Below are 23,957 nucleotides of genomic sequence, written 5' to 3'. Positions count from 1 at the left end.
CAGCACAGTGGTAGAGTTGCTGCCTTACAGCCCCAGAGACCCAGGTTTGATCCTAACTGCGGGTGCTGTCAGCATGGAGTTTACATGTTTTCTCTGTGATCCCATGGGCTTTCTCAGCGTTCCCCTGTTTCCTCCCACATTCCAAAGAATGAGAGTTTGTAGGGTAAATGGTCTCTGCAAATTGTCCCTAGTGTGTGCAGGATAGAACTAGTGTACGGGCAATCGTTGGTCAGCGCGGACTCAGTGGGCCGATGGGCCTGTTTCCACGCTGTAGCTCTAAACTATACTTGGAGGATTCGTTATGCCCCACAGACATTGTCTAGTGATACACATCCTAAATATTCATGGTCATATTTGTGTCCAGCCCTGATACAACTTGATATCATAAGGAGAGGCCTGGTGACAATCCATATATCCAAAAAAGATGCAGAATGCTGGAGTAGCTCAGCAGGTCGGGCAACATCTCTGGAGAACATGGATACGTAATGTTTTTGTCAATGTTTTTGTCAGATCCCAACCCAAAATGTTCACAAGTCATAGGAGCAGAATTAGGCCAATCGGCCCATTGCATCTACTCCACCATTCGATAATGGCTGATCTATCTTTCCCTCTCAATCCCATTCTCTTGCCCTCTCCCCTGACATCCTTACTAATCAAGAACCTGAGAATCTCTGCTTTAAAAATACCTGACCTCCACAGTTGCCTGTGGCGATGAATTCCACAAATTCACCGCCCTCTGGTAAAGAACGTCCTCATCTCCTTTCTAAAAGGTTATGTCCTTTATTTGTGAGGCTATGTGCCCTGGTCCTAGACTATCCCACTGGGTGCAAACATCCCCTCCATCTCCACTCTATCCAGTCCTTTCATTATTCGGTACCTCTCCACGTTCTCCTGAGTTGCTGTCTGACCCGCAGAGTTACTCCAGCACTCTGTCTTCTTTTGTAAACCAATCTCTGCATTGCCTTGTTTCTATAACTATTAGCTACCTCTTTGGTGACCCTCGGACTATCCTTTATTGGACTTTGCTGGCTTTACCTTGCAGTAAACTTTATCCCCTTATCATGTATCCATACACTGTAAATGCATTGATTGTAATCATATATTGCCTTCCTGCTGGCTGGTTAGCACGCAACTACAGTTTTTCACTGTACCTCGGTACACGTGACAAAAAACTAAACTGAACTAAACTGAAGCTGAACTATAAACAAATATACCTTCCATGTTAAAGCTGGAGCTGGAGTCTGAAGAAGGGTTTCGGCCCGAAACGTCGCCTATTTCCTTCGCTCCATAGATGCTGCTGCACCCGCTGAGTTTCCCCAGCAATTTTGTGTACCTTACCTTCCATGTTAATACTGGTTAATACTGGTAAAACTGCAGCTGACTCCCAAGGAATTATTACCAAAAGGATATAAAAACATCTTGACATACAACACATCAATGGAAACATCGCAAGCACATTTGTCCGCACTTTCAGAGAAAAAATATTGATTTTTATACAAACTCGTGTTTTTTATTATGTTTGTTTATTGAACCCAATAGAGAAATAGATACAAAACACAATAACGTCAGCAAATGTTGTTTGAGGTTTAAAAAAGTAATGAGCATTTTTTCAGTGTAATAAATATTTGAAGCTCAATAAATGCTATTAGTAGTTCTGGACAATGTACAAACGTTTGGAGCTTATAGACATGATAATAATAATATGTAACATCAACAGCAGCTTATTTTTCAACAAGGCAAAGACATTGAAATGAATCACTGGGATACTGGCAGGCCAATTCTTAGATTTCATGTGAAATGCTTCCTCCCATTCCGATAAGACAGTCTCAATTGGAATTCTAGACAGAGATACGTTTTATAACTCCATCCAGATGTATATGAGGCATCGATATAGTAAATAATGAGAAACTTTTCACCTCAGCAACTGCATCTACACCCAGGTAATGATAAGATTTGGAGTGGACCTTTTAATTAGACGGTGGTTGAAATCTGGAATGCATTGTTTAGTTTAGAGATACAGCGCAGAAACAGGCCCATCGGCCCACAGAGTCTGCACAGACCAGCGATACCCGCACATTAACACTACCCTTCACACACAAGGGAAATTTTTTTTTACGTTGATACAAAGCCAATTAACCTACAAACCTGTACGTTCTTTGGAGAGTGGGAGGAAACCAAATATCTTGGAGAAAACCCATGCAGGTCACGGGGAGAATGTACAAACTTCGTAGGGACAAGCACCCATAGTCAGGAACTAACCCGGGTGTCTGGCGCTGTAAGGCAATACCGGTGTGCCACCGTGCAACTCATGTCCCGAAAGCTTTTTAAGGAAACAGGTACACTTTGTCTAAATGCATCGGTTGGATCACAACTTACAATCAGTTAAATATAAAATGTGTTTCACAACACAATAATAAGTGCAGTTAACATCTTTTAACAGAATTTAATTGACCAAAGTCCTTTGGAACAACCTCTGGTTATGAAATGTGTCACAAAACAAGTTATTTTCGTTTCCACATCAACGATAAATCATCACAAAAATATCTAGTAGAGGTCCATCATTGACCTTCGGGTCGAGACCCTTCTTCAGACCCGAAACATCATCCATGCCTTCTCTCCAGAGATGCTGCCTGACCCGCTGAGTTACTCCAGCATTTTGTGTCTACCTTCGTTTTAAACCAGCATCTGCAGTTCCTTACGCAAGATTTGTAGGTTAATTGGCATGGTATAAGTGTAAATAGTCCGCAATGTATGATAGTACTAGTGTGCGGGGATCGCGGGTGGATGCGGACTCGGTGGGCCAAAGGGCCTGTAGGTCTAAACTAAATTATGATCATTTTCTGTGATTTGCTCGATTCCTCTCGACAGCTTCTTCGGCTTTCTTCTCTCTCCATTGACAGATGTCTGCAAAGTCGCACGATCGGCATTTCCAGGCCTCCTCAATATCCACCCCCTGGGCCTCCCGCTGGCCCTTCCAGAAGGAGCAGTAATGTTTCAGCTCCTTTACAACCTGCTTCTCCTCAAAGCGCACCACTTCCGTCCCGATCACAGAGGCATCGGCTTGGTAGCAGTACTCGATCTTCAGAACGTCAATGGTGGGGATCTCAATGTACATCAGGTTCAAAAATATCAAATCCAAGAGTTCACCAAATGTGTTTACAAACAGGCCCATCTTCTTAGCGTGCAGCATGACCTCCGAACCAAAGCTCCGCTCTGTTTGTAACTGAAGATGTTGAACGATTGTGTCTTTCTTCAGCTGGCCTTTGACCAAAGCCTCAAACAGAAGCTTGTACACACTGACCTGACAATCAAAGGAATTTGGTTTTATTAGAGGAAAGCTATCGTTAAAGCCATACACAAATTAAAGCCTCTTAAGGGTGCACAGTAGCGCAGCTGGTAGAGCTGCTGTCTCACAGTATCAGGGACCCGGACTCGATCCTGACCTCGGGTGTTGCCAGTGTGGAGTTTGCACATTCTCCATGACCGCATGGGTGCTCCGGTTTCCTCCTACATCCCAAAGATTTGCTGGTTTGTCGGTTAATTGGCCCTCTGTAAGTTTCCCTAGCTTGTAGGGAGTGAATGAGGATACGGGACAACATAGAACTGCATCCTTGTTTCTACATACAGCTAGTGTGAATGGGTGAGCGATGGTCGGCGCGGACTCAGTGGGCCGAACATCCTGTTTCCATGCTGTATCGCTAAACTAAACTACCCTACCCTTTCTGTGTACCACAGAGACAATATCTGTTTATAAGCCAGATAACATACTAGGGTCCCTAGTTCCGTGGTAAAGAAACATGGAAACAAATCTCAGCAACATACAGATTCTTCTTTCAGTTGCAAAATCAAGTGCCAAGACATCTTATCACTCTTTTGTCACTTTCTGTGAGAGTAAAAGATAAGTTATAACTAAACAATTAACAGGAGATTTTGTTGATTTGGGGATATCAGTGTATCACGGCGCTGCAGTTGTGCATTTAAGACCTGATGGGTCTTGAACCAAAAACATTCTGACCCAGGGGAGAGGGGACTGATAAAGAAGCCACACAGCATGCACTTGGAATTTACTCTGACTCACGAAAGCTCCATGTTAGTGCTCATGAACTTGACTCTACTATAAGATGGCGCAAAATCTAACCCACAACATGCACGTGGGTAAGCCGACCCAAAGGAGTCTGGGGAGGACCATTTGTTTTGTTCTAAACATTTTTTTAGAGATAGAGCAGGGAAACAGGCCTTTGGCCCACCGAGTCTGCGCTGACCATCGATCAGCCGCTCACACTTCTTCATGTCTTCTCACTTTCCCATCCACTTCCTACACACAGGAGGCAATTTTCAGTCAGTATTAGTCAATTTTTTAGCTGGGATCATGAAATAATTGAAAGGTACAGCATGGAAACGTTCCTTCGGCCCACCGAGTCCACGCCGACCATCAATCGCCCGCCCACACTTGCTCTAAGTTAACCTAATGGGCTTATATTCACTGGAGTTTAGAGGAATGAGGGGGAACCTCATTGAAACCTACAGAATAATGAAAGGAATAGATAAAGTGGATGTGGAAAGGACGTTTCCACTGGTAGGAGAGTCTAGGACCAGTCATAGCCTCAGAATTAAAGGACGCTCGTTTAGAAAGGAGGTGAGGAGGAACTTCTTTAGTCAGAAGATAGTTAATCTGTGGAACTCATTGCCACAGAGAGCTGTGGAGGGCATGTCAGTGGATATTTTCAAGGCAGAGATAGACAAATTCTTGATTAGAACAGGTGTTAAGGGCTATGGGGAGAAGGCAGGAAAATTGGATTTGTAGGCAGAGATCAGCCAATGGTGGAATAGACGCGATGGGCCGAATGGCCTAATTGTACTCTGTAAGCTTGTGAGCTATACGTCGGTGTAAAATGAATGTGTTTCGAATGATTCTCGCCCGACTTACTTACTTGTAAGTGGTGGCTCTTCCTTTGGGCAGCACTGGGGAATGTCGGCTGGGCACGGGTTTTCAGTTCGCGCAGTTCCAGCTCACCACTGGGACTGTAGCACAGCTCGTCAATCACACCCACCAGCAAAATCCCCTCCACTTCTCCAAACACGGGCAGCTCTCGTACGCGCTCTCCTGAAGAACACACAACCAAATCATGACATTGGCTCATCTGGTTATCAGCTAAAGATTTCTGTGCAGTGGGTCTCACAGTCTAATCCAACTGGTTTTCAGCTAGAATTTGTCAATTCTCAGCTGGGATTATAAAACCAGCCCACCGAATCCATGCCGACCATCAATTACCAGTTGTTCATTAGTTATAGGAGCAGCGTTAGGCCATTCGGTCCATCAAGTCTTCAAGTCTACTTCGTCATTCTATCATGGCTGATCTATCTTTCCCCATTAACCCCATTCTCCTGCCGTCCCTCCACATCTGTACTAATCAAGAATCTGGCAATCTCCGTCTTAATAATATTCATTGATGGCCTCCACAGCCTTCCGTGGCAATGAATTCCACAAATTCACCACCCTCTGACTAAAGAAATTCCTCATCTCCTTTCTTAAGATTAACTTTAGAGATACAGTGTGGAAATAGGCCCTTCGGCCCGCCGAATCTACGCCGACCATCGATTGCCGGTTCACACTAGTTTTCAACTTTAGAGATACAGCGAGGAAACAGGCCATTTGGCCCATCGAGTCCGTGCCAACCAGCGATCACACCCGCAAACTAGCACTATCCTACAAGGGTAGGAGATTGCAACCTTCACGTGGTCCACCCTGTTTTGACGAATGCAATCAACCCGACGTGTACTTTAGGCTGTACACACCATTCGCAAGAAGAAGACTATCCTACCTACTTGGTACAATTTATAATTTTTACTGAAGTCAATAAACCGACAAACCTGTACGCCTTTGGGATGTGGGAGAAAACCGGAATGTACAAACTCCACACAGACAGCAGCCGAGGTCAGAATCGAACAGGGTATCTCGTGCCATGAGTCAGCAGCTCTATCAGCTGCACCACTGTGCCGCCCAGAAATGGTGTAAACAGGCCATCCGCACCCTACAGAGGCCAGCAAAGCAATGTCTTAAAACAGAAAGAACGCTATTAACCTGCCTCAAAAAGGCAGCCAAATCATCAAAGACCCACACCATCCTGGCCACGCACTCATCTCACCGTTGCCATCAGGAAGAAGGTACAGGAGCCTGAAAACTGTAACGTCCAGGTGCAGGAACAGCTTCTTCCCCACAGCCATCAGGCTATTAAACACAACAACGAATAAGCTCTGAGTTCTGAACTGCAAAAGGCTATTATTATTGCACTATATTTGTTTACATATTCACATATTCTGTAGTGCTGCAACAAGTAAGAATTTCATTGTCCCGTCCGGGACATATGACAATAAAACACTCTTGACAAACTACACGACTTTCGGATGAGGGAAGAAACCAGAGAATCCGGAGGAAACCCACGTAGTCACACAAAGAATGTGCAAACTTCAAACAGACAGCACCCGAGGTCAGGATTGAACCAAAATGTTGCCAAATACAACTTCCCTACTTTGATGTGTCGGCTTTGCAACAATCAGTTGATATCTTTGACCTACCTGCCTGCAAGAACTGTATCATCGAGAGAAAATTAAGAAGTTTAACAGCCCAACTATCTTCTCGGCTCTCTATGTTTATTGGGACGATGTCCTGAATCTCCAACTCTAGAGCAAACCAAAGAGAAATTTAACATTTTTAACACAATCCTTTAAATAAAACACTAATATATAGCATAATGTAAAACACATACAAATCAAGATGGACAGAAAGTTTCATTTATAGATACAGAATGGAAACAGGACTTTTGGCCCACCAAGTCCATGCCGACCATCGATCACCTGTTCACACTCGTTCATACACAAGAGGGATATACGTTATGTGCAGGTAGATAAGTGATGGTCCTTATCTGGCCCTACACCAGACTTAGAAAGAAGATGAGGAGTTTCTTTAGTCAGAATGTGCTGAATCTGTGGAATTCATTGCCACAGACGTCTGCAGAGGCCAAATCATCGGGTATTTTTAAAACAGAGGTTGAATGATTCGTGAGTAGTAATGGCGCGGGGAGAAGGCAGGAAATTAGGTTCAGAAGGAAAGATCGATTAGCCATGATTGAATGGCAGACTCGATGGACCGAATGGCCTAATTCTGCTTCTTTGACTTGTGAATATGCTCTCTTATTTCTTCCTGCCAAAATAGACAATTTCACATTTTCCCACAATTTACTCCATTTGCCAAATCTTTGTTCAATCTTTGTTCAATTATCTAACATTTCTTTAGTGTCTCATAATAGCATCTTCACAACTTACTTTCCCTCCTATCATTGCATCTTCAGCAAATTCAGCAATTCATACATAGGACCTAGGTGAGTGGGAAAATAGTTCATAGGGACCCGAGAGGTATGTTTCAGTGATGGGTGTATGGAACGAGCAGCCAGACGTGGTCGAGGTAGGTAGTATTGCAACATTTAAAATACATTTGGACAGGTATATGGGTAGGAAAGGTTTAGAGAGATATATGGACCAAACACAGGCAGGTGGGACTACTGTGGATGGGGCATCTTGGTTGGCATGGACAAGTTGGGCTGAAGGGCCCCTTGGTCTCGACCCTAAATGTTGCCTATTCTCTCCATAGATGCTGCCTCACCCGCTGAGTTTCTCCAGCATTTTCGTCTACCTTCACAACTTCAGTATACATGAGCGACTCCATCATCCCCATGTGAAAGGGATCTATCCATTGCGACCCAAGGATCCCTTTTTTTCATTTAAAAAATCTGATTGGGAGCATATACGAGCCTCAGGGCTGCGTGTTGCCTGACTCGAGATCAAGTCATAAGCCATAGAGCCATACAGCGTGGCAACAGGCCCTTCAGCCCAACTTGCCCACACCGATCAACATGTCCCATCTACACTAGTCCCACCTGCCTGCGTATGGCCCATATCCCTCTAAACCTGCCCTATCCGTGTACCTGTCTAATTGTTTCTTAAACATTGCGATAGTACCTGCCTTAACTACCTGCTCCGGCAGCTCGTTCCATACACCCACCACCCTCTGTGTGGAAAGGTTACCGCTCAGGTTCCTTTCCCCCCTCACCTTAAACCTATGTCCTTTGGTTCTCGATTCCCTTACTCTGGGCAAGAGAATCTGTGGTCTATTCCTCTCATGATTTTGTTCACCTCTATTAGATCACCCCTCATCCTCATGCGCTCCAAGGAATAGAGTGCTAACGTGCCCAACCTCTCCCTATATCTCAGGTCCTCGAGTCCATATTGGAGCAGGCTGGTGCTGGTAATTCCAAATTGTGCATTCACCCTAATTTCTTCACCTCATGATTTTAAACATCTCTACAAGATCACCCCTCATCCTCCTGCGCTCTGTGGAATAGAGTCTGAGTATGCTCAACCTCTCCCTGTAGCTCAGGCCCTCGAGTCCTGGCAACATCCTCGTAAATCTTCTCCGCACCCTTTCCAGCTTAACAAACATCGTTCCTATAACACTGTGAGCAGGCCTGGCTAGAGGATAGACGGAGAGCACAGCCAAGCAGCCCCTGAACAGTAGCCGAGCTCGGTTTGCTGTGAGCATTTACTAATGTGCCAGTGACCTTGCTCTCGCGTCTCCCCTCTTCCCATTCTCTGGATAAAACAACATGTGGAGCGGGGACAACAACCCGTATTATGAATGATTATTCAGAATCACTCCACCTGATTCTGCTTCTTTGCACTGACAATTTAATAAGTCTGGCACTGGCCACTTAAATCAGCTGCCCGGGACATTTTATGGCTTTTTTACTGTATTTTAATGTTGCTGTTTTACTTGCACTTTTTAACTATTTGTACTGTTTCATCAGGGACTGGATTGTTTTTATTGGTTTTATTATGTGTGAAATGTTTAAGTTTTATGTGCGATGCTCCGGTATTCCCTGGGAAACGTCTTTTCATTTTGCACTGTACAACTTATTGCTTTGCAAGATGACAATAAAGGTTGATTGATTGATTGATTGATTTATTTCATTTATTTATTATTTATTTATTATGGTGGTCCAGCAAAACAGATAAAGCGGCAAGGCACTGGAACCAAGGGTGCCGGAAAACTGGTGGTGTACCTGTACTTTAGTGCAGAATAGTGGAGCCCCTTTCATGGAGCCTGATAAGAGTACCTCTTGCCAGATGGATGCTGCTGCCAGCCTTCACGACTGGTGCATCGTCACGTAGCTGCAGAATGTGCGGCAGCTCCAGCCCGTAAACCACCTGCTGCTCGCACCAAGCCTGGCGACTCAGGTCTGTGACGCTCAAGTGCTTCCGATCAAAGCGCTCCAGCGGAGTCCCATTGTCCTGCCTTCTCCTTTTGTTGCTGTTGCCCTCACACTGTGGATCACCTCCACTCCCCGACATCGACAACTGGCTGGGAGATTGCTGATGCTCACTGTGGGTGAAAGTACAATATTTTAAAGCAAGATTTAATTTTCTGCATAGTGCGGCAGACTTGCACTGCAGTAGAGTTGATGCCTTACAGAGCCAAAGACCCTGATTAAATCCTTGACTATGGCTGTTTAAGAAGGAACTGCAGATGCTGGAAAATCAAAGGTAGACAAAAGTGCTGGAGAAACTCAGCGGGTGCAGCAGCATCTATGGAGCGAAGGAAATAGGCAACGTTTCGGGCCGAAACGTTGCCTATTTCCTTCACTCCATAGATGCTGCTGCACACGCTGAGTTTCTCCAGCACTTTTGTCTACCTTGACTATGGCTGTTTTCTGTACGGAGTTTAGTTTAGTTTAGAGCGCAGAAACAGGCCCTTCGGCCCATCGAGTCTACGCCAGCCCTTAAACTAGCACTATCCTACACAATCGGGACAATTTACAATTTTTATCAAAGCCAATAAACCTACAAACCTGTATTTCTTAGGAGTGTGGGGGAAACCGGAGCACCCGGAGAAAACCCACGTAGACACAGGGAGAACGTCCAAACTCAGGATAAATCCTGGGGTCTCTGGCGCTGGAAGGCAGCAACTCTACCGATGTGCAATCGTGCAGTTTGTACATTCTCCCTGTGACTGTGTGGGTTATCTCCAGGTGCTCCGGTTTCCTCCCACATTCCAAACACATGCAGGTTTGGTGGCTTCTTTAAATTGTCCCCGGTGTGCAGGATTGAACAGGTGGTAGTGTACAGGATTGTGTACCGGTGATAGCTGGTCAGCATGGACTCGTTGGGCCAAAGGCCCTGTTTCCACGCTGTATCTCTAAACTAAACTAAAATTTACTTCTCAATGCAGTACCTGAACAAAGTGAAGAACTGTCAACACTCCTGAAGATCAGTTTCGATTCGATAAATAAGCTGTTAAAATGCCCCCATCCAGTGGTATCAGTCAGTGATTCCCTTCCTCCCCGCAAGGTGCAATCTTCACCAAAGCAATCAATACAGAATCATTGATCACACTATATTCTTGCTGTAAAATTCCTATGTCTTGACTAATAGCATTTAACCGAGTTCTTGCACTCACTGACCTCTGTGACACATTCCTGACTATCTGACAAACTAATTTTGTGTGCAGGTGAGTGGTTCAATTCCAAAGTAATCCTTTTTTAAGTATATGTTTCAGGTTCCATATTTTTGCCCTAATCTTTGCCCTCTTGTGAAATATACAAAATATTTAATTTATATATTTTTTAATAATATATATTTTAATAATACCTAATAGCAAAATATGTATTTTAATACATAATAAACTATTATATTAATTAATTTTAAAAAATTGATAATGACATAAATTAAAAATGCAAAATGATAATTTTAAACAAGCCGGGATCTTTCCCATTTTTTTTGTTTGTTGGCTGTGAGAAGTTTTCAGGGGACGACCAGAGTCGGAGAATGAAGAGCTAGAGGACATAGGTTTAGGTGAGAGGGGCAAAATGTAATAGGAATCTGAGGGTCAACTTTCACATACATGGTGGATGTGGAACAAGCTGCCAAAGGGGGTAGTTGAGACAGGTACTATAACATTTAAAATACATTTGGACAAGTACCTGGATAGGAAAGGTTTAGAGGAATATGGGCCAAATACAAACTGGGGGGGGGGGGGGACTAGTGCAGGTGGGGCATCTTGGCCGCCATGGGCAGGTGGGGCCGAAGGACCAGTTTCCGTGCTGTATGACTATATAACAGTACAGCACAGGAGCAGGTGGGACTGGCAGAGATGGGGCATTTTGGTTGACATGGGTGAGTTTGGCTGAAGGGCCCGTCTCCGTGCTGTAAGACCCTAGGACTCTACGACACAACTGCAGTCTAGGCATTAAAACAGAAAGTTTGGAGAGTGTATGACCGTCAGTTATTTGCCAGGCAACATCTCACAGGAAAAGCGGAAATGCACAGCAGGACATCCATTAATTTATTTTGTAGGTAGGCTCTCCCTATGTCACTGGTGGGCACTGTTCTCACCCATGGACTGCAATACTTAAGCTATTATGTCAATTAAATTACTATCACAGGTACTGACCTCCCCACCATCGAAGGGATCTACAAGTCGCTGCCTCAAAAAAACAGCCAACATCATCCGAGACCCACATCACCCTGGCCACACGGGAGGGCTGGTCTCCCGACGCAATATTCCACCTCTCCACCAATTCCAATATTGGTGGCCAGTGGGGGGGGCTTTCTGGAGCGCTGGTATGGGTTCTTGGGGTGGCAGCTCAGTCCCTCAAGCCTGATCTGCTGGCAGCTCACTCACGGCTGGTGGGCTGGCAGTTGACTCATGGCTATTCCTTGAAATTCCATTTCAAGCAGGGTGCAAGGCCACCAAATTCAAATCCATTTTTCTACCATTTCAGGCAGGGTGCAAGGCCACCAAATTCAAATGCAGTTTCTTACCACTTTGAGCAGGGTGCAAGGCTACCAAATTCAAGTGCAGTTTCCTACCACTTCAAGCAGGGTGCAAGGCCACCGAATTCAAGTGCAGTTTCCTACCACTTCAAGCAGGGTGCAAGGCCACCGAATTCAAGTGCAGTTTCATACCACTTCAAGCAGAGTGCAAGGCCACCAAATTCAAGTGCAGTTTCATACCACTTCAAGCTGGATCCAAGGCCACCAAATTCAAGTGCAGTTTCATACTACTTTCAGCAGGGTGCAAGGCCACCAGATTCATGCAGTTTCATACCTCTTCAAGCAGGGTGCAAGGCCGCAAAATTCAAGTGCAGTTTCATTCCATTTCAAGCAGGGTGCAAGGCCACCAAATTCAACTTCATACCATTTCATGCAGGGTGAAACCACCATAAAACCACACAAAACACCAAACTCACAGTTCAGTAGACATTCAGTGTGTTCAGTTGATTCACAGCTCAGACAGAGTTGTGACCTCTCCCTCCCCCATCATGCAGAGACTGAGCCACACCCACACTTCTGGGTTTTATAACCCCTCCCCCTGGAAAAGGTGTGGCCTTCATGGCGTGATTGACAGGAGAGAGATTCTCAAAAAAATTTAAACGCTAATAACACTTTTATTTTTCATTGATGGAAAGAATTCTCTGCACCTGCTGAACGGAGGGGGACTGAGTAAGATGGCCAAAATCACAGCCGTAAGTGGTGGCGTTTTATCTAAAATCAATATACAGTGCAAACAGGAAGTAAGTGCATTTGCAGTAGTACCTTTTAACTTCAAGCCAAAGCATCCAAACCACCATTTGCAGTAGTGCCTTTTAACTTCAAGCCAAAGCACCCAAACCACCATTTGCAGGCAGTAGTGCCTTTCAACTTCAAGCCAAAGCATCTAACCACCATTTGCAGGCAGTAGTGCCTTTCAACTTGAAGCCAAAGCACCCAAATCAACATTTGCAGTAAGTAGTGCCTTTCAACTTCAAGCCAATGCACCCAAACCACCATTTGCAGTAAGTAGTGCCTTTCAACTTCAAGCCAAAGCACCCAAACCACCATTTGCAGGCAGTGCCTTTTTACTTCAAACCAACCATATTTTCATTTTCAAACCACATTAAGGGGACTCGCAGTTGAGTAGACATGTGTTCAGTGTTATTCAGAGCTCAGAGAGACGTGACCCTCTGGCTTCCTCCATCTTGCAGAGACTGAGTGAGGCACACCACTTCCTGGTTTTATAGTCCCTCCCCCTCCCTCCAGCAGGGGCAACAGAGAGAATGGCAATTTCTTTAAAAACATTAATATCTCTCTGATTTTTCATCGATGGGAAAAATCCTCTGGTCCAGGAAGGCAGACATGGGTTCTGAGCGAGGTGGCCAAAAATGACGGCCGTAGGTGGCGGCGTTCTCTCGGAAATCGCACCACAGTGGGCCAAAAGCGATCAAGATCAGACTTTTAGTAATATAGATATATATGTATGTGTAAATACATTTCAGATTGAGACCCTTCTTCAGGTTCACCCATTCCTTCTCTCCAGAAATGCTGCTCAGTCCCGCTGTTAACCCAGCTTAGTATGTCCATCTTGAGTTTAAACCAGCATCTACAGTTCCTTCAGACATTTACTATATGTATGTGTATCTATGTATATATGTATGCATATATGTGTATATCCAATATGTACAAAATACATATACACACACATACACAAATGTATGCATATGCATAGTTGCGTATGTGTGTATATGTATGTATGTGCATATAGATATACACATATATGCATACATACATACATAGATACATATATATGTTGCTGAAAGTAAGAATTCCACTATTCCGTTTTGGGACATATGACAATAAAACACTCTTGACGCTTGAAATTCAATACTTGAATTAACCTGCAGGAAGCTGTGTCTGTTCCCTGGTCAGACTCACTCGATCTGTACAAGGTGTGGGCATCGTCTCCTTCACATCGCTCAGGCTTTCCTGGAATTCAGCAATTTGACAAAAGATATATTAGATATACTTCAGAAAATATTTCTTTAATCTTGGAGATACAGCAAGGAAACAGGCCCTTGGGTCCACCAAATCCACACTGACCATCGATCACCCGTTCATACCAGTTCTATGTTACAGAAGGAATTTTGATGAAGGGTTTCGGCCCGAAACGTTGCGAGTCTGAAGAAGGGTTTCGGCCCGAAACGTTGCCCAATTCCTTCGCTCCATAGATGCTGCCGCACCCGCTAAGTTTCTCCAGCGTTTTTGTCTACCTCCCAGTTCTATGTTATCCCACTTTCTCATTCATTCCCTGCACACTAAGGGTCATTTACACAGGGCCAATTAACTTACAAACCCGCACGTCATGTGGGAAGAAACCGGAGCACCTGGAGAAAACCCACGTGGTCACATGGAGAACGTACAAACTCTGCACAGACAACACCTGAAGTCAGGATCAAACCTTGATCTCTGGCACTGTGAGGCAGCAGCTCTACCGATATATTCAAATTAAATGTTGGTTATCCTAAGACTGAAAACTTAATTTCCAAGAGTTCAATAAGCTTGTTTGAAGGTTTGGAGGCATATCGAACAAACGTGGGCAGGTGGAACTAGCTTAGATGGGGCATGTTGGTCAGCATTTAGTCCATATTCCTCCAAAACGTTTCTCTCCGTGAACCTGTGCAAATATCTTTTAAATATTTCTAGTACTTGCCTCAACTACCCCTCTGGCAGCTCGTTCCAGATCGCCTGTGTGAAAATGTTCTCTCTCAGGTTCCTGTTGAATCTTTCCACTCTCACAAACCAAAGTTTTCTTGGTCTTGATTCTTCAACTCTGGGTAAAAGACTGTGCATCTACCCTAATCTATTCCACCCATTATTTTACACACCCCTTAGCCTCTTACACACCAAGGAACAAAGCCTTAACCTGTCCAACCTCTCCCTTTAGCTCAGCCCTCATGTTCTGGCAACATACTGGTAAATCTTCTCTGCGCTCTTTCCAGCTTAACAACATCTTTCCGATAGCAGGGTGACCAAAGCTGAACACGATACTAGACATGGTGAGTCAAAGAGTCTGTTTCAATGCTGTTTAACATTGTGAAACCCTTATTTTAAACCTTGAATGCATTCAATGTCCCATACTTTAAACCTTGAATATTTAGGTTTATTATTGTCATGTGTACTGAGGTACAGTGAAAAGCTTTGTTTTGCGTGCTATCCAATCAGATACATAAATACGATCAAGTACAATGTTTTCAACTGTCCCTTATTGCAAGCCTTGATATTCAGTGCCCTTATTGCAAGTCATTAGAAAGTTTAGGAACTTTTCCTTAGGCAGCTTAGGAAGTTCAGCATGTCCCCAACAACCCTCTACAGATGTGCTGAGGAAGCATTTTATCAGGATGCATCACAGCATGGTTTGGGAACAGCCCCATCCAAGATCGCAAGAAATTGCAGCAAATTGTGGACGTAGCCCAGACCATCACACAAACCAACTTCCATTGACTTCATCTACACTTCACACTGCCTCAGCCAAGTCATCAGCTTCAAAGATCTTATAGCTCCGCTATAGGATCTTTGATCAGCATGATCAAGGACCAGTCGCACCCTGGCCACTCCCTCTTCTCCCCTCTCCCCTCAGGCAAGAGGTACAGAAGTTTGAAAACACACACCTCCAGATCCAGGGACAGTTTCCTCCCAGCTGTTATCCCATCCACCTCATTGGCGACGCTCGGACGATCTTTGATCGGACTTTGCTAGACTTTATCTCGCACTAACCGTCATTCCCTTTACCCTGTATCTCTACACTGTGATATAAAACGCTGGAGTAACTTCACATCCGCAGTTCCTTCCTACAGATTGTCTGAAGTATTTCGGGCGGGAAAGGCCTGCGGAATCAGCCATGTTTGCCAGACGTTTCTGAGTTTATGTATTAAAGAAATAAGTTGCTTAAAGCTCAAATAAAGTTAAGTAAATTACGAGTAGTGAAAAGTTTCATTTGCCTCACAACACATTGTGTGATTATAATCATGTATAGTCTCTGAGACTGACTGGGGAGCAGGTAACAAGAACGTCCCCCATTCCTTCTCTCCACAGATGCTGCCCGTCCCGCTGAGTTACTCCAGCATGTTGTGTCTGTCCCGCCATTCAATCATGGCTGATCTCTGTCTCTCTCAAGCCCAAACTCTGCATACACTTTCATGGCACCTCGGTACAAGTGACAATAAGGTAAACTGGACTATATTCAGCGCCCATTACTACAAGCTCTCGAGCAGCCGCGGTGGTTTAACGGGGAATCATCACCGGGTGAAGCGGCGCCGCCGGCACCGACCTCCCGCCGCCGCATCGCCGCACCCACTTCCGGGGCCCCCTCCCAACCACTTCCGGCTGGCCCCGTAATACAGTTCCGCCTCCAAGAACAAAGCGTCCAAAAATCAGAGCATAGCTTCTTGTTTTATTTGTATTAGCACCGGACTTCCTGTATTAGCACCGGACTTGCTGTATTGCCACCTCTCCTCCTTCATTCCACCCCCCCTTCTCCGCCCAAAGGGCTGCGGGGGAATGAAATCTTCCGCCGGACGGATGAGGAGCGGCACAGGGCGACGCGCTCTGGCGGAGCGATACCTGACCTGTGAGTCCCAGCGGGGAAATACAACAGAATAACAAGATAACCAACATACCGATGGCCTGGTTGTGTCAGATATCGAATGATACGCGTTCGGGTTCGCGCTTGAGGTTTGAACGTGTGTTTTAATGCTATTTATTACTCGTTGTTGTGATGCACTATATTCCCTGCGCGGAGGCGCCGCGGCTGGGAGGAGGGGCTGTGATGCGGCCGTCGCCATAGCAACGCGTCAGGGGCAGCGTGGAGAGAGGAGATGCACTTGTTGCTCTGGGCTGCAGGGAGATAGGAGTAAAGATCGCAGAAGGAAGGGACAAAAGGAAAATATAACCCAACTGAGAATGAAATAGCAACCAGCACGTGTTTGGCTGCTTAGTCTGCCGTCTGGGGGCCAGTTGCTCTGCATTTAGGAGCAGACCAACCAGATTTATATTGCATTAAAAAATAACTCACCAAGAACACAACAACCCCAGGATCATCAAAGACGTTTTAAATCAAAGGTCAGCAGTCAACATTGTTTCCAGACTCCCACAGCCAGCCATAGTGCATGGAAGCACTTTCCACTTTACCCTCAACTCCAGCAGACGTTTGTAAAAGTTCAACAACAACAAAAAATATATATATATATATAAATGAACTGATGCTTCAGGCTGGGTGAAAGGTTGCGTATTGAAGATGGAAGGCAGTGTGCTGGCCAGCAGATACAAAGTAAAGTCGTCCATCAACCTGATGGGAGATTCAGCAGAAAAGAAGAAAGTCAAGAAAAAGGGAGCGAAAGAAAAGAAGGATTCCTGTAAAATAAGAAGAAATTCTTCAAGTACGCCATCAACCTCAGATGAGATTGTAATGGGTAGGGTAAATAATATTTGATTAGGGATATCAACCCACCCAAACACCCCTTTCCAATTCATTCCAACCCTGCTGCTGAAACTATAATCCAGGCTTTTTGTTACCATGGCTAATATTCTTCTGAGTGTTCTCTTTATTTTACTTTCTCTAAGTTCATGATTCAATGGTTCTTTATTATCATGTGTACTGAAGTACCCCGAAATTTTCCTTTTGCGTACAGTTTAGTAAATTATTACCATACATACTACGACGGCACGGTGGCGCAGCGGTAGAGTTGGTGCCTTACAGCGCCAGAGACCCGGGTTCGATCCTGACCACGGGTGCTGTCTGTACGGAGTTTGTACGTTCTCCCCGTGACCTGCCTGGGTTTTCTCTGGGAACTCCGGATTCCTCCCACACTCCAAAGACGTACAGGTCAATTGGCATGGTAAAATTGTAAATTGTCCCTAGAGTGTGGGATAGTGTTAGTGTAAGGAGATGGCTGGGCGGCACAGACTTGGTGGGCCGAAGGGCCTGTTTCCGCGCTGTATCTCTAAACTAAAAAAATAAGCACAATCCCAGATTCAGTACAAAGTGTATAGAAATAGCCCCTTGATACCAATATACAAGAGTGGCCAGGTTTGGTGCCATTTTCAAAGTCCAGGCCATAAAAGCCCGTTGCAGCCATCGCCTCCATCCGGTCATCCCTCACCTCACCCAGCCACCATTCAGCCTTTGTGCACTTGCGCCTCCTCCTGCAGCTGCCCTTGAGGCTGCCATTTGTTTACGCATCCACCGTCGCCAACTCCATCTTCTTCTCTGGTCCTCGGAGGTGAGCAGGGGCCGGGCTCGACGACTTCCCTCCTGAGGCAGGGTTTCCCAGTTCCGCAGCAGTCGAGCTGGGCCTGCTACCGGGGTATGGCAGTGGTCCCACAGGTCCTTCTAAATGCTGCTGGCCACATACTGACTTGCAACAGATCCCATTCACCCTAGTGCTGGCTGACTCCCATTTGCTCCTCAATAAACAATGCTTTGATTCTAAATTTGAAACCTTTGCTTGTAAATTGCTCACTCTGTAGTTGCCAGCAGCCATTTAATCTCCTGATGCTTGCTAGGCTTTAGTTCTCACCTCTTAGTCATTGCTAAATTTAATGACTCATTCACACAACTATGCCTTTTGCTGCCAAGGCTTTTGTGTTTCTGGCCTCCACCTAAAAAGCTGTCACCTTGTCATTTACCCACTATAACTCGCGATCGGTTTTGGTTTTGGTCTCACTCCTCTAGTCGTAGAGTCATACAGCATGGTAACAGGCCTTTCTGCCCAACACAGCCATGCCGACCCAGATCCCCCATCCATTCTGGTTCCATTTGCCCACGTTTGGCCCATATCCCTCTAAATCATGTGTCGAAAGGAACTGCAGATGCTGGTTTACACCGAAGATAGACACAAAATGCTGGAGTAACTCAGCAGGTCAGGCAGCATCTCTGGAGAAAAGGAATAGGTGGCATTTCAGGTCGAGATGAAGAAGGGTCTCGACCCGAAATGTCACCTATTCTTTTTCTCCAGAGATGCTGCTTGACCTGATGAGTTACTCCAGCATTTTGTGTCTATCTTCCCTCTGAACAAATCCTATCCATGTACATGTCCAAGTGTCTTTCAAAAACTTTATAGTACCTGCCTCAACCTCCTCTGACAGCTCGTTCCATATGCCCACCACCATCTGTGTGAAGAACCCCTTGGATTTGTATTACATCTTGCCTCTCCCACCAAATGCATACATCCTCTTGCTTTTGATCACTCCCGCGGTGACCTGAAACCTGAGGCAGTGTTCCTCGACCTTTTAGATGACAAACAGAACAGGATCCCTAACTGGCATAGGACACCTTTAATGTTGCGATCATGTTGGTTCTATTTTTCACTGTTATATTTGCGTATACGAGCTAGAAATTAAATGAAAATGTACATATTAGGGTGTTACTGAATAATCCTAAACTTTCCCTATTGAGTGCAGATAACAATAACAAAAATGGCGCAGCACGGTGGAGCAGCGGTAGAGTTGCTGCTCTACAGCACCAGAGACCCGGGTTTGATTCTGGCTACGGGTGCTGACTGTACGGAGTTTGCACGTTCTCCCCGTGACCGCGTGGGTTTTCCGGGGGCTCCAGTTTCCTCCCACATTCCAAAGACGTTCAGGTTTGTAGGCTAATTGGATTTGGTAACAATTGTAAATTTTCCCTAGTGTGTTGGCTAGAATTAGTGAACAAGTGATCGCTGGTTGGCGTGGACTTGGTGGGTGAAGTTTCCACGCTGTTTCTCTAAACCAAACTAAACTAAAAAGGAAGATAGACACAAAAATGCCGGAGTAACTCAGCGGGACAGGCAGCATCTCTGGATAGAAGGAATGGGTGATATTTTGGGTTGAGACCCTTCTTCAGTCTGAACCCTTCCACTTCTATCTCTCCCTCTGCCTTTACATTTCACACCTCTTCTCTCCTTCTTCTTCTTCTTGCGCATGGCGTGCACAGCCTAAAGTTGTCGGACAACTTGTTCTATTTGATCTTATTCGATTGTGCACGCCGGATTGATTTGTTGAAACAGGGCGGACCACGTGAAGGTTGCAATCTCCCATCCCCTCTTCTCTTCTTATCTGACACGTTTTGTCTCCTTTTCATCTCTGGTCTTTGGCAGTCTGGTCCATCTGCCAAATAAACCTGGATCCTTTCTTAAGACTTTTCCACCAGAGATGCTGCCTGAACCACTGAGTTACTCCAGCACTGTGTGTCTCATTTCAGTATAATCCAGCACTTGCAGTTGTTGTTTCTACTCGTCATGCTTTGCCCCATACCCACCTCGTGTGCCACTTTCTCCCCCCCCCCCCCCCCCCCCCCCCCCCAGACTACAGAAGGGTCTTGGCACAAAATGTCACCCATCCATGTCCTTCAGAGATGCCTGACCCACTGAGTTAATCTGGCACTATGTGTCTTTGATTGGAAACCAGCACCTGCAGTACCATGTGCCTACAGGACATTAATCATGCAATTCAGCCAGATTATTTTAGATGAGCCAAAATGTATTCCAGTAGAGGGCACTCTATGATTAGAAAATGTAACAGAACGGTCTTGACTGGAACTGCAATAACTATTCTCGGGTATCTGGGTATGATGCAGATCTTTGCAGGCTCACAGAGTTGATGCAACATCAAAAGCTTTTTGTATTTGGCGGTTGAATTGCTAAAATCAGGAGGGTGGAGCAGTGGTAGAACCGCAGCATTACAGTGTCAGAGACCCGGATGCGACCCTGACCTCAGGTGCTGTCAGTGTGGAGTTTGCATGTTCTCCCTGTGACCATGTGGGTTTTCTCCAGGTGCTCCGATTTCCTCCCAATTCCCAAAGACATTTGTAGATGAATTGGTTGCTGTAAATTGCCTCCAGTGGGAAAGTGGGATAACATAGAACTAGGTAGACTAAAATGCTGGAGAAACTCAGCGGGTGCAGCAGCATCTATGGAGCGAAGGAAATAGGCAACGTTTCGGCCCAAAACGTTGCCTATTTCCTTCGCTCCATAGATGCTGCTGCACCCGCTGAGTTTCTCCAGCATTTTAGTCTACCTTCGATTTTCCAGCATCTGCAGTTCCTTCTTAAACACAATAACATAGAACTAGTGTGAACGGGTGACCAATTGTCGGTGTGGACTCGGTGGGCCGAAGGGCCTGTTTCCATGCTGTGTCTACAAACTCTAAACTCTAAAAGTGATTGCAGGTTCAATCTCAGTTACTTTTTTATAAACTATTACCTTTTAAGTATATATTCTTGCACACGATGGAACACCTGCCTTGCCTTGTAAAACACTATGATTAGTTTCACGCCTGTAAATTCCCCCATTGTTATAAGTGTCTGACTTTAATAGTATAAATAATTAGAACATAGAACAGTACAGCACAGCTCTTCGTCCACAATATCTGCGGTAAACCTGATGCCAAGATCAACACTTATCTCCCCCGCATGTAACCCATAGCCCTCAATTCCCGCATATACATATGCCTATCCAAAAGCCTCAAATGCCACTATTGTATGTTTCAACCACAACCCCCCAGCAGCGCATTCCAGGCACTCACCACCCTCTGTGTAAAAACTTGCCTCACACATCTACTTTAAACTTGAAGTCTGAAGAAGGGTTTCGGCCCGAAACGTCGCCTATTTCCTTCGCTCCATAGATGCTGCTGCACCCGCTGAGTTTCCCCAGCAATTTTGTGTACCTACTTTAAACATTGTCCCTTTCACCTTAAAGCTATGCCCTCTATTTTTCCTTGCTGGGGAAAAAAGGTTCTCGCTGTCTACTCCGTCTGTGCCTCTTGAGTAATAGGATGTGCAAATTCGTCCATAGACTCACTACGCACCTATTGCCTGATTTCATTAATGCCGTTTTGGTTTTCAGAATATAAAATGTCCTGCAAGTAAAATTGACCTATGACAACAATTATTCAAATCTAATTGTTGCAGGAAGTTCAGAACTTAGCTTAGTTTAGAGGTACAGCGTAGAAACAGGCCCTTCAGCCACCAGTGATCAATGACACCCATTGGCTGATTCTATCCTACACACCAGGGACTATTTACCAAAGCCAATTAACTTACAAACCTGTACGTCTTTGGGATGTGGGATGAAACTGGAGCATCTGGAGAAAACCCGCGCATTAACAGGGTAAACTCCATACAGAGAGCACCTGTGTTCAGGATCGAACCCGGGTCTCTGGCACTGCAAGGTAGCAACTCTGCCACCGTGCCACCCCTGAGCTATTGTAATAGCCTGATCCTTTTAATATTAGTCAACCTTCACCCTGAAACAAATTGGTGCTTCCTTACCACTGTGGACTGAGCTTGCTTCTAATAATGTATGTCAGAAAATCAAACTCTTCAAACCACTGTAGTTTTTTTTAATCGGTCACTGCCATGCAGCTAATATTTCCTGTTTCTGCAGCTCATAAACGAGGGAAAAGTATCAAGCTCCATGCTTCTAAAGCTTCTAAAGCATCTCCGGGCATGGAGAAATCAACTAGTCAAGGGGGTACCAAGCCTTGTGCAGAACCGATGGAGAACAGTGATAAATCTGACAGAGATGGAGATCAGGCCGAAGCATCCTCCATTTGCTCCATAGACCAACTCGCTACCTCCGTAAACGAATCCCTGCGCTGGGATGGAGTCCTGGAAGATCCCGTGGCGGAAGAGGAAAGGATCAAACTTTACAAATTAAACCGGCAGCTGAGATACCTGGCGGCCCAGAACACCACGCGCAAGGAGGTCCAGTTCTGCCAAAAGGACTTCTCCAACTCTCAGTCTCAGAAGGACAATCCATACATCATCACCAGCAAAATGTACCAGCAACTAGCCTCAAAGGATCACGCCAACTCTTACTTTATGGGCCAAAGAACCTGAAGTCCCAAGTTGCAATGAAGTTAATGCAGCCAGAGTCAGACGTAGTACTCCTCCAATCTCCGACTGTTCCTCACAGTTAGAAAGCTATATATATTAACGTGAATTGGGTTTATAATTACATTCCCGCATGATGGTTTTTACAAACACTTGACCAAGATCTTAAATTGGATCAACCACTGTTCAACTTGGCTGAGCAGCATCTTGTTCTATATTTCCCTTTTCAGGTTCAAAATTGATGGGCATTTTTACGCTTGAAGTAGTCTGGATAGGATGTGAGTATTGTAGTGCTGAAGTAATTTTAAACAAAGTGATTAAAGCTGATTGAGTTTCCGTTTTTGGAGAAATTAAGATCCGTGCCTCTAAAGTGGCCACTCTGGGCTTTTATTCCAATTATCAGCACAAAATGGGTAAAAACGTTTAATGCAATAACCAGTGCTGTCTGTTAGATTTTTATTTCCGCCCTCCCTGTTAATTCAAACTTGAGCTATTTGAACAGATGTGTGTAATTGATCACCCCAGGACTCTTGCCATTGTCCTGTTCTTTAGCGAGAGACTTGTGAAATGGTGATAATCTGATTTTAAGGTGGAGTAAAGTCTCATCTTCTCATGTTCATCCATTTACGTTATGGATCCTCTCACTGGCAGGCACAGGATCAGCTTATTTGCAACATGCGGGTCACAGGATCAGCAGTCAAAGGCTCCCACATACCTCCCGTATGCTCTTGCAATAGCCCTTAAGGTTTAGTGACTGGTCGAAGATGAGATCAGCTCTGCAATTTCTCTCAAACAAGGTGATCAAGCCAGGGAGTAACTGCTCCAAGGTGGTGTGAAGCCACATAGTTATCCCCACACAACTCCGAATGGCCAATCCATAAACCATTTGTTTAAGAAGGAACTGCAGATGCTGGAAAATTGAAGGTAGACAAAAGTGCTGGAGAAACTCAGCGGGTGCGGCAGCATCTATGGAGCGAAGGAAATGGGCAACGTTTCTTCGCTCCATAGATGCTGCCGCACCCGCTGAGTTTCTCCAGCACTTTTGACGACCATAAACCATTTGCAGTGCTTTGAACTAGATTCTCCTCCTAAATGGCACGTTCAATTTAATAGAAACATAGAAACATAGAAAATAGGTGCAGGAGGAAGCCATTCGGCCCTTTGAGCCAGCACCGCCATTCATTGCGATCATGGCTGATCGTCCCCAATCAATAACCCG

The 23,957-nt window shown here is 45.1% G+C and overlaps 2 protein-coding genes across 4 annotated transcripts; one reads left to right on the top strand and one right to left on the bottom strand.

Moving 5' to 3' along the window:
* Nucleotides 1-1,488: 1,488 nt before the first annotated feature.
* exo5 (exonuclease 5) lies at nt 1,489-16,233 on the bottom strand. Of its 2 annotated transcripts, none has more exons than XM_033045626.1 (6): nt 16,168-16,233; nt 13,767-13,854; nt 9,171-9,436; nt 6,577-6,681; nt 4,932-5,104; nt 1,489-3,301 (listed from the first exon to the last, which is right to left on the bottom strand). In XM_033045626.1, exons 1-6 carry the CDS (start codon nt 16,208-16,210, stop codon nt 2,834-2,836), a joined length of 1,143 nt encoding a protein of 380 aa, XP_032901517.1. In that variant the 5' UTR covers nt 16,211-16,233; the 3' UTR covers nt 1,489-2,833. The 2 variants fall into 2 exon arrangements, with proteins under 2 accessions (XP_032901517.1, XP_032901518.1); XM_033045627.1 differs by lacking the exon at nt 16,168-16,233 and adding an exon at nt 16,072-16,154 and having other exon boundaries at nt 2,812-3,301.
* A 500-nt stretch (nt 16,234-16,733) lies between these two features.
* On the top strand, nt 16,734-23,174 carry c28h17orf97 (chromosome 28 C17orf97 homolog). 2 transcript variants are annotated; one of them, XM_033045629.1, is made up of 2 exons: nt 16,734-17,303; nt 22,290-23,174. In XM_033045629.1, the coding sequence occupies exons 1-2, from the start codon at nt 17,162-17,164 to the stop codon at nt 22,742-22,744; spliced, it is 597 nt and encodes a 198-aa protein (XP_032901520.1). In that variant the 5' UTR covers nt 16,734-17,161; the 3' UTR covers nt 22,745-23,174. The 2 variants fall into 2 exon arrangements, with proteins under 2 accessions (XP_032901520.1, XP_032901519.1); XM_033045628.1 differs by having other exon boundaries at nt 16,736-17,336.
* The last annotated feature ends 783 nt before the right edge of the window (nt 23,175-23,957 follow it).

Source organism: Amblyraja radiata, chromosome 28, assembly GCF_010909765.2.
Source record: "Amblyraja radiata isolate CabotCenter1 chromosome 28, sAmbRad1.1.pri, whole genome shotgun sequence".
NCBI lineage: Eukaryota > Metazoa > Chordata > Chondrichthyes > Rajiformes > Rajidae > Amblyraja > Amblyraja radiata.
This window is presented reverse-complemented; position numbering and strand designations above follow the sequence as displayed.

Coding starts and splice junctions, on each gene's coding strand:
- exo5 (XM_033045626.1), bottom strand. CDS start 16,210: ATGCGGCGGCGGGAGGTCGGTGCCGGCGGCGCCGCTTCACCCG. Junction 13,855..16,167: donor CGGCGGCGCCGCTTCACCCG/GTGATGATTCCC, acceptor GCTGAATTCCAG/GAAAGCCTGAGCGATGTGAA. Junction 3,302..4,931: donor GGAAGAGCCACCACTTACAA/GTAAGTAAGTCG, acceptor TTTGATTGTCAG/GTCAGTGTGTACAAGCTTCT.
- c28h17orf97 (XM_033045628.1), top strand. CDS start 17,162: ATGGAAGGCAGTGTGCTGGCCAGCAGATACAAAGTAAAGTCGTCCATC. Junction 17,337..22,289: donor CTCAGATGAGATTGTAATGG/GTAGGGTAAATA, acceptor CTGTTTCTGCAG/CTCATAAACGAGGGAAAAGT.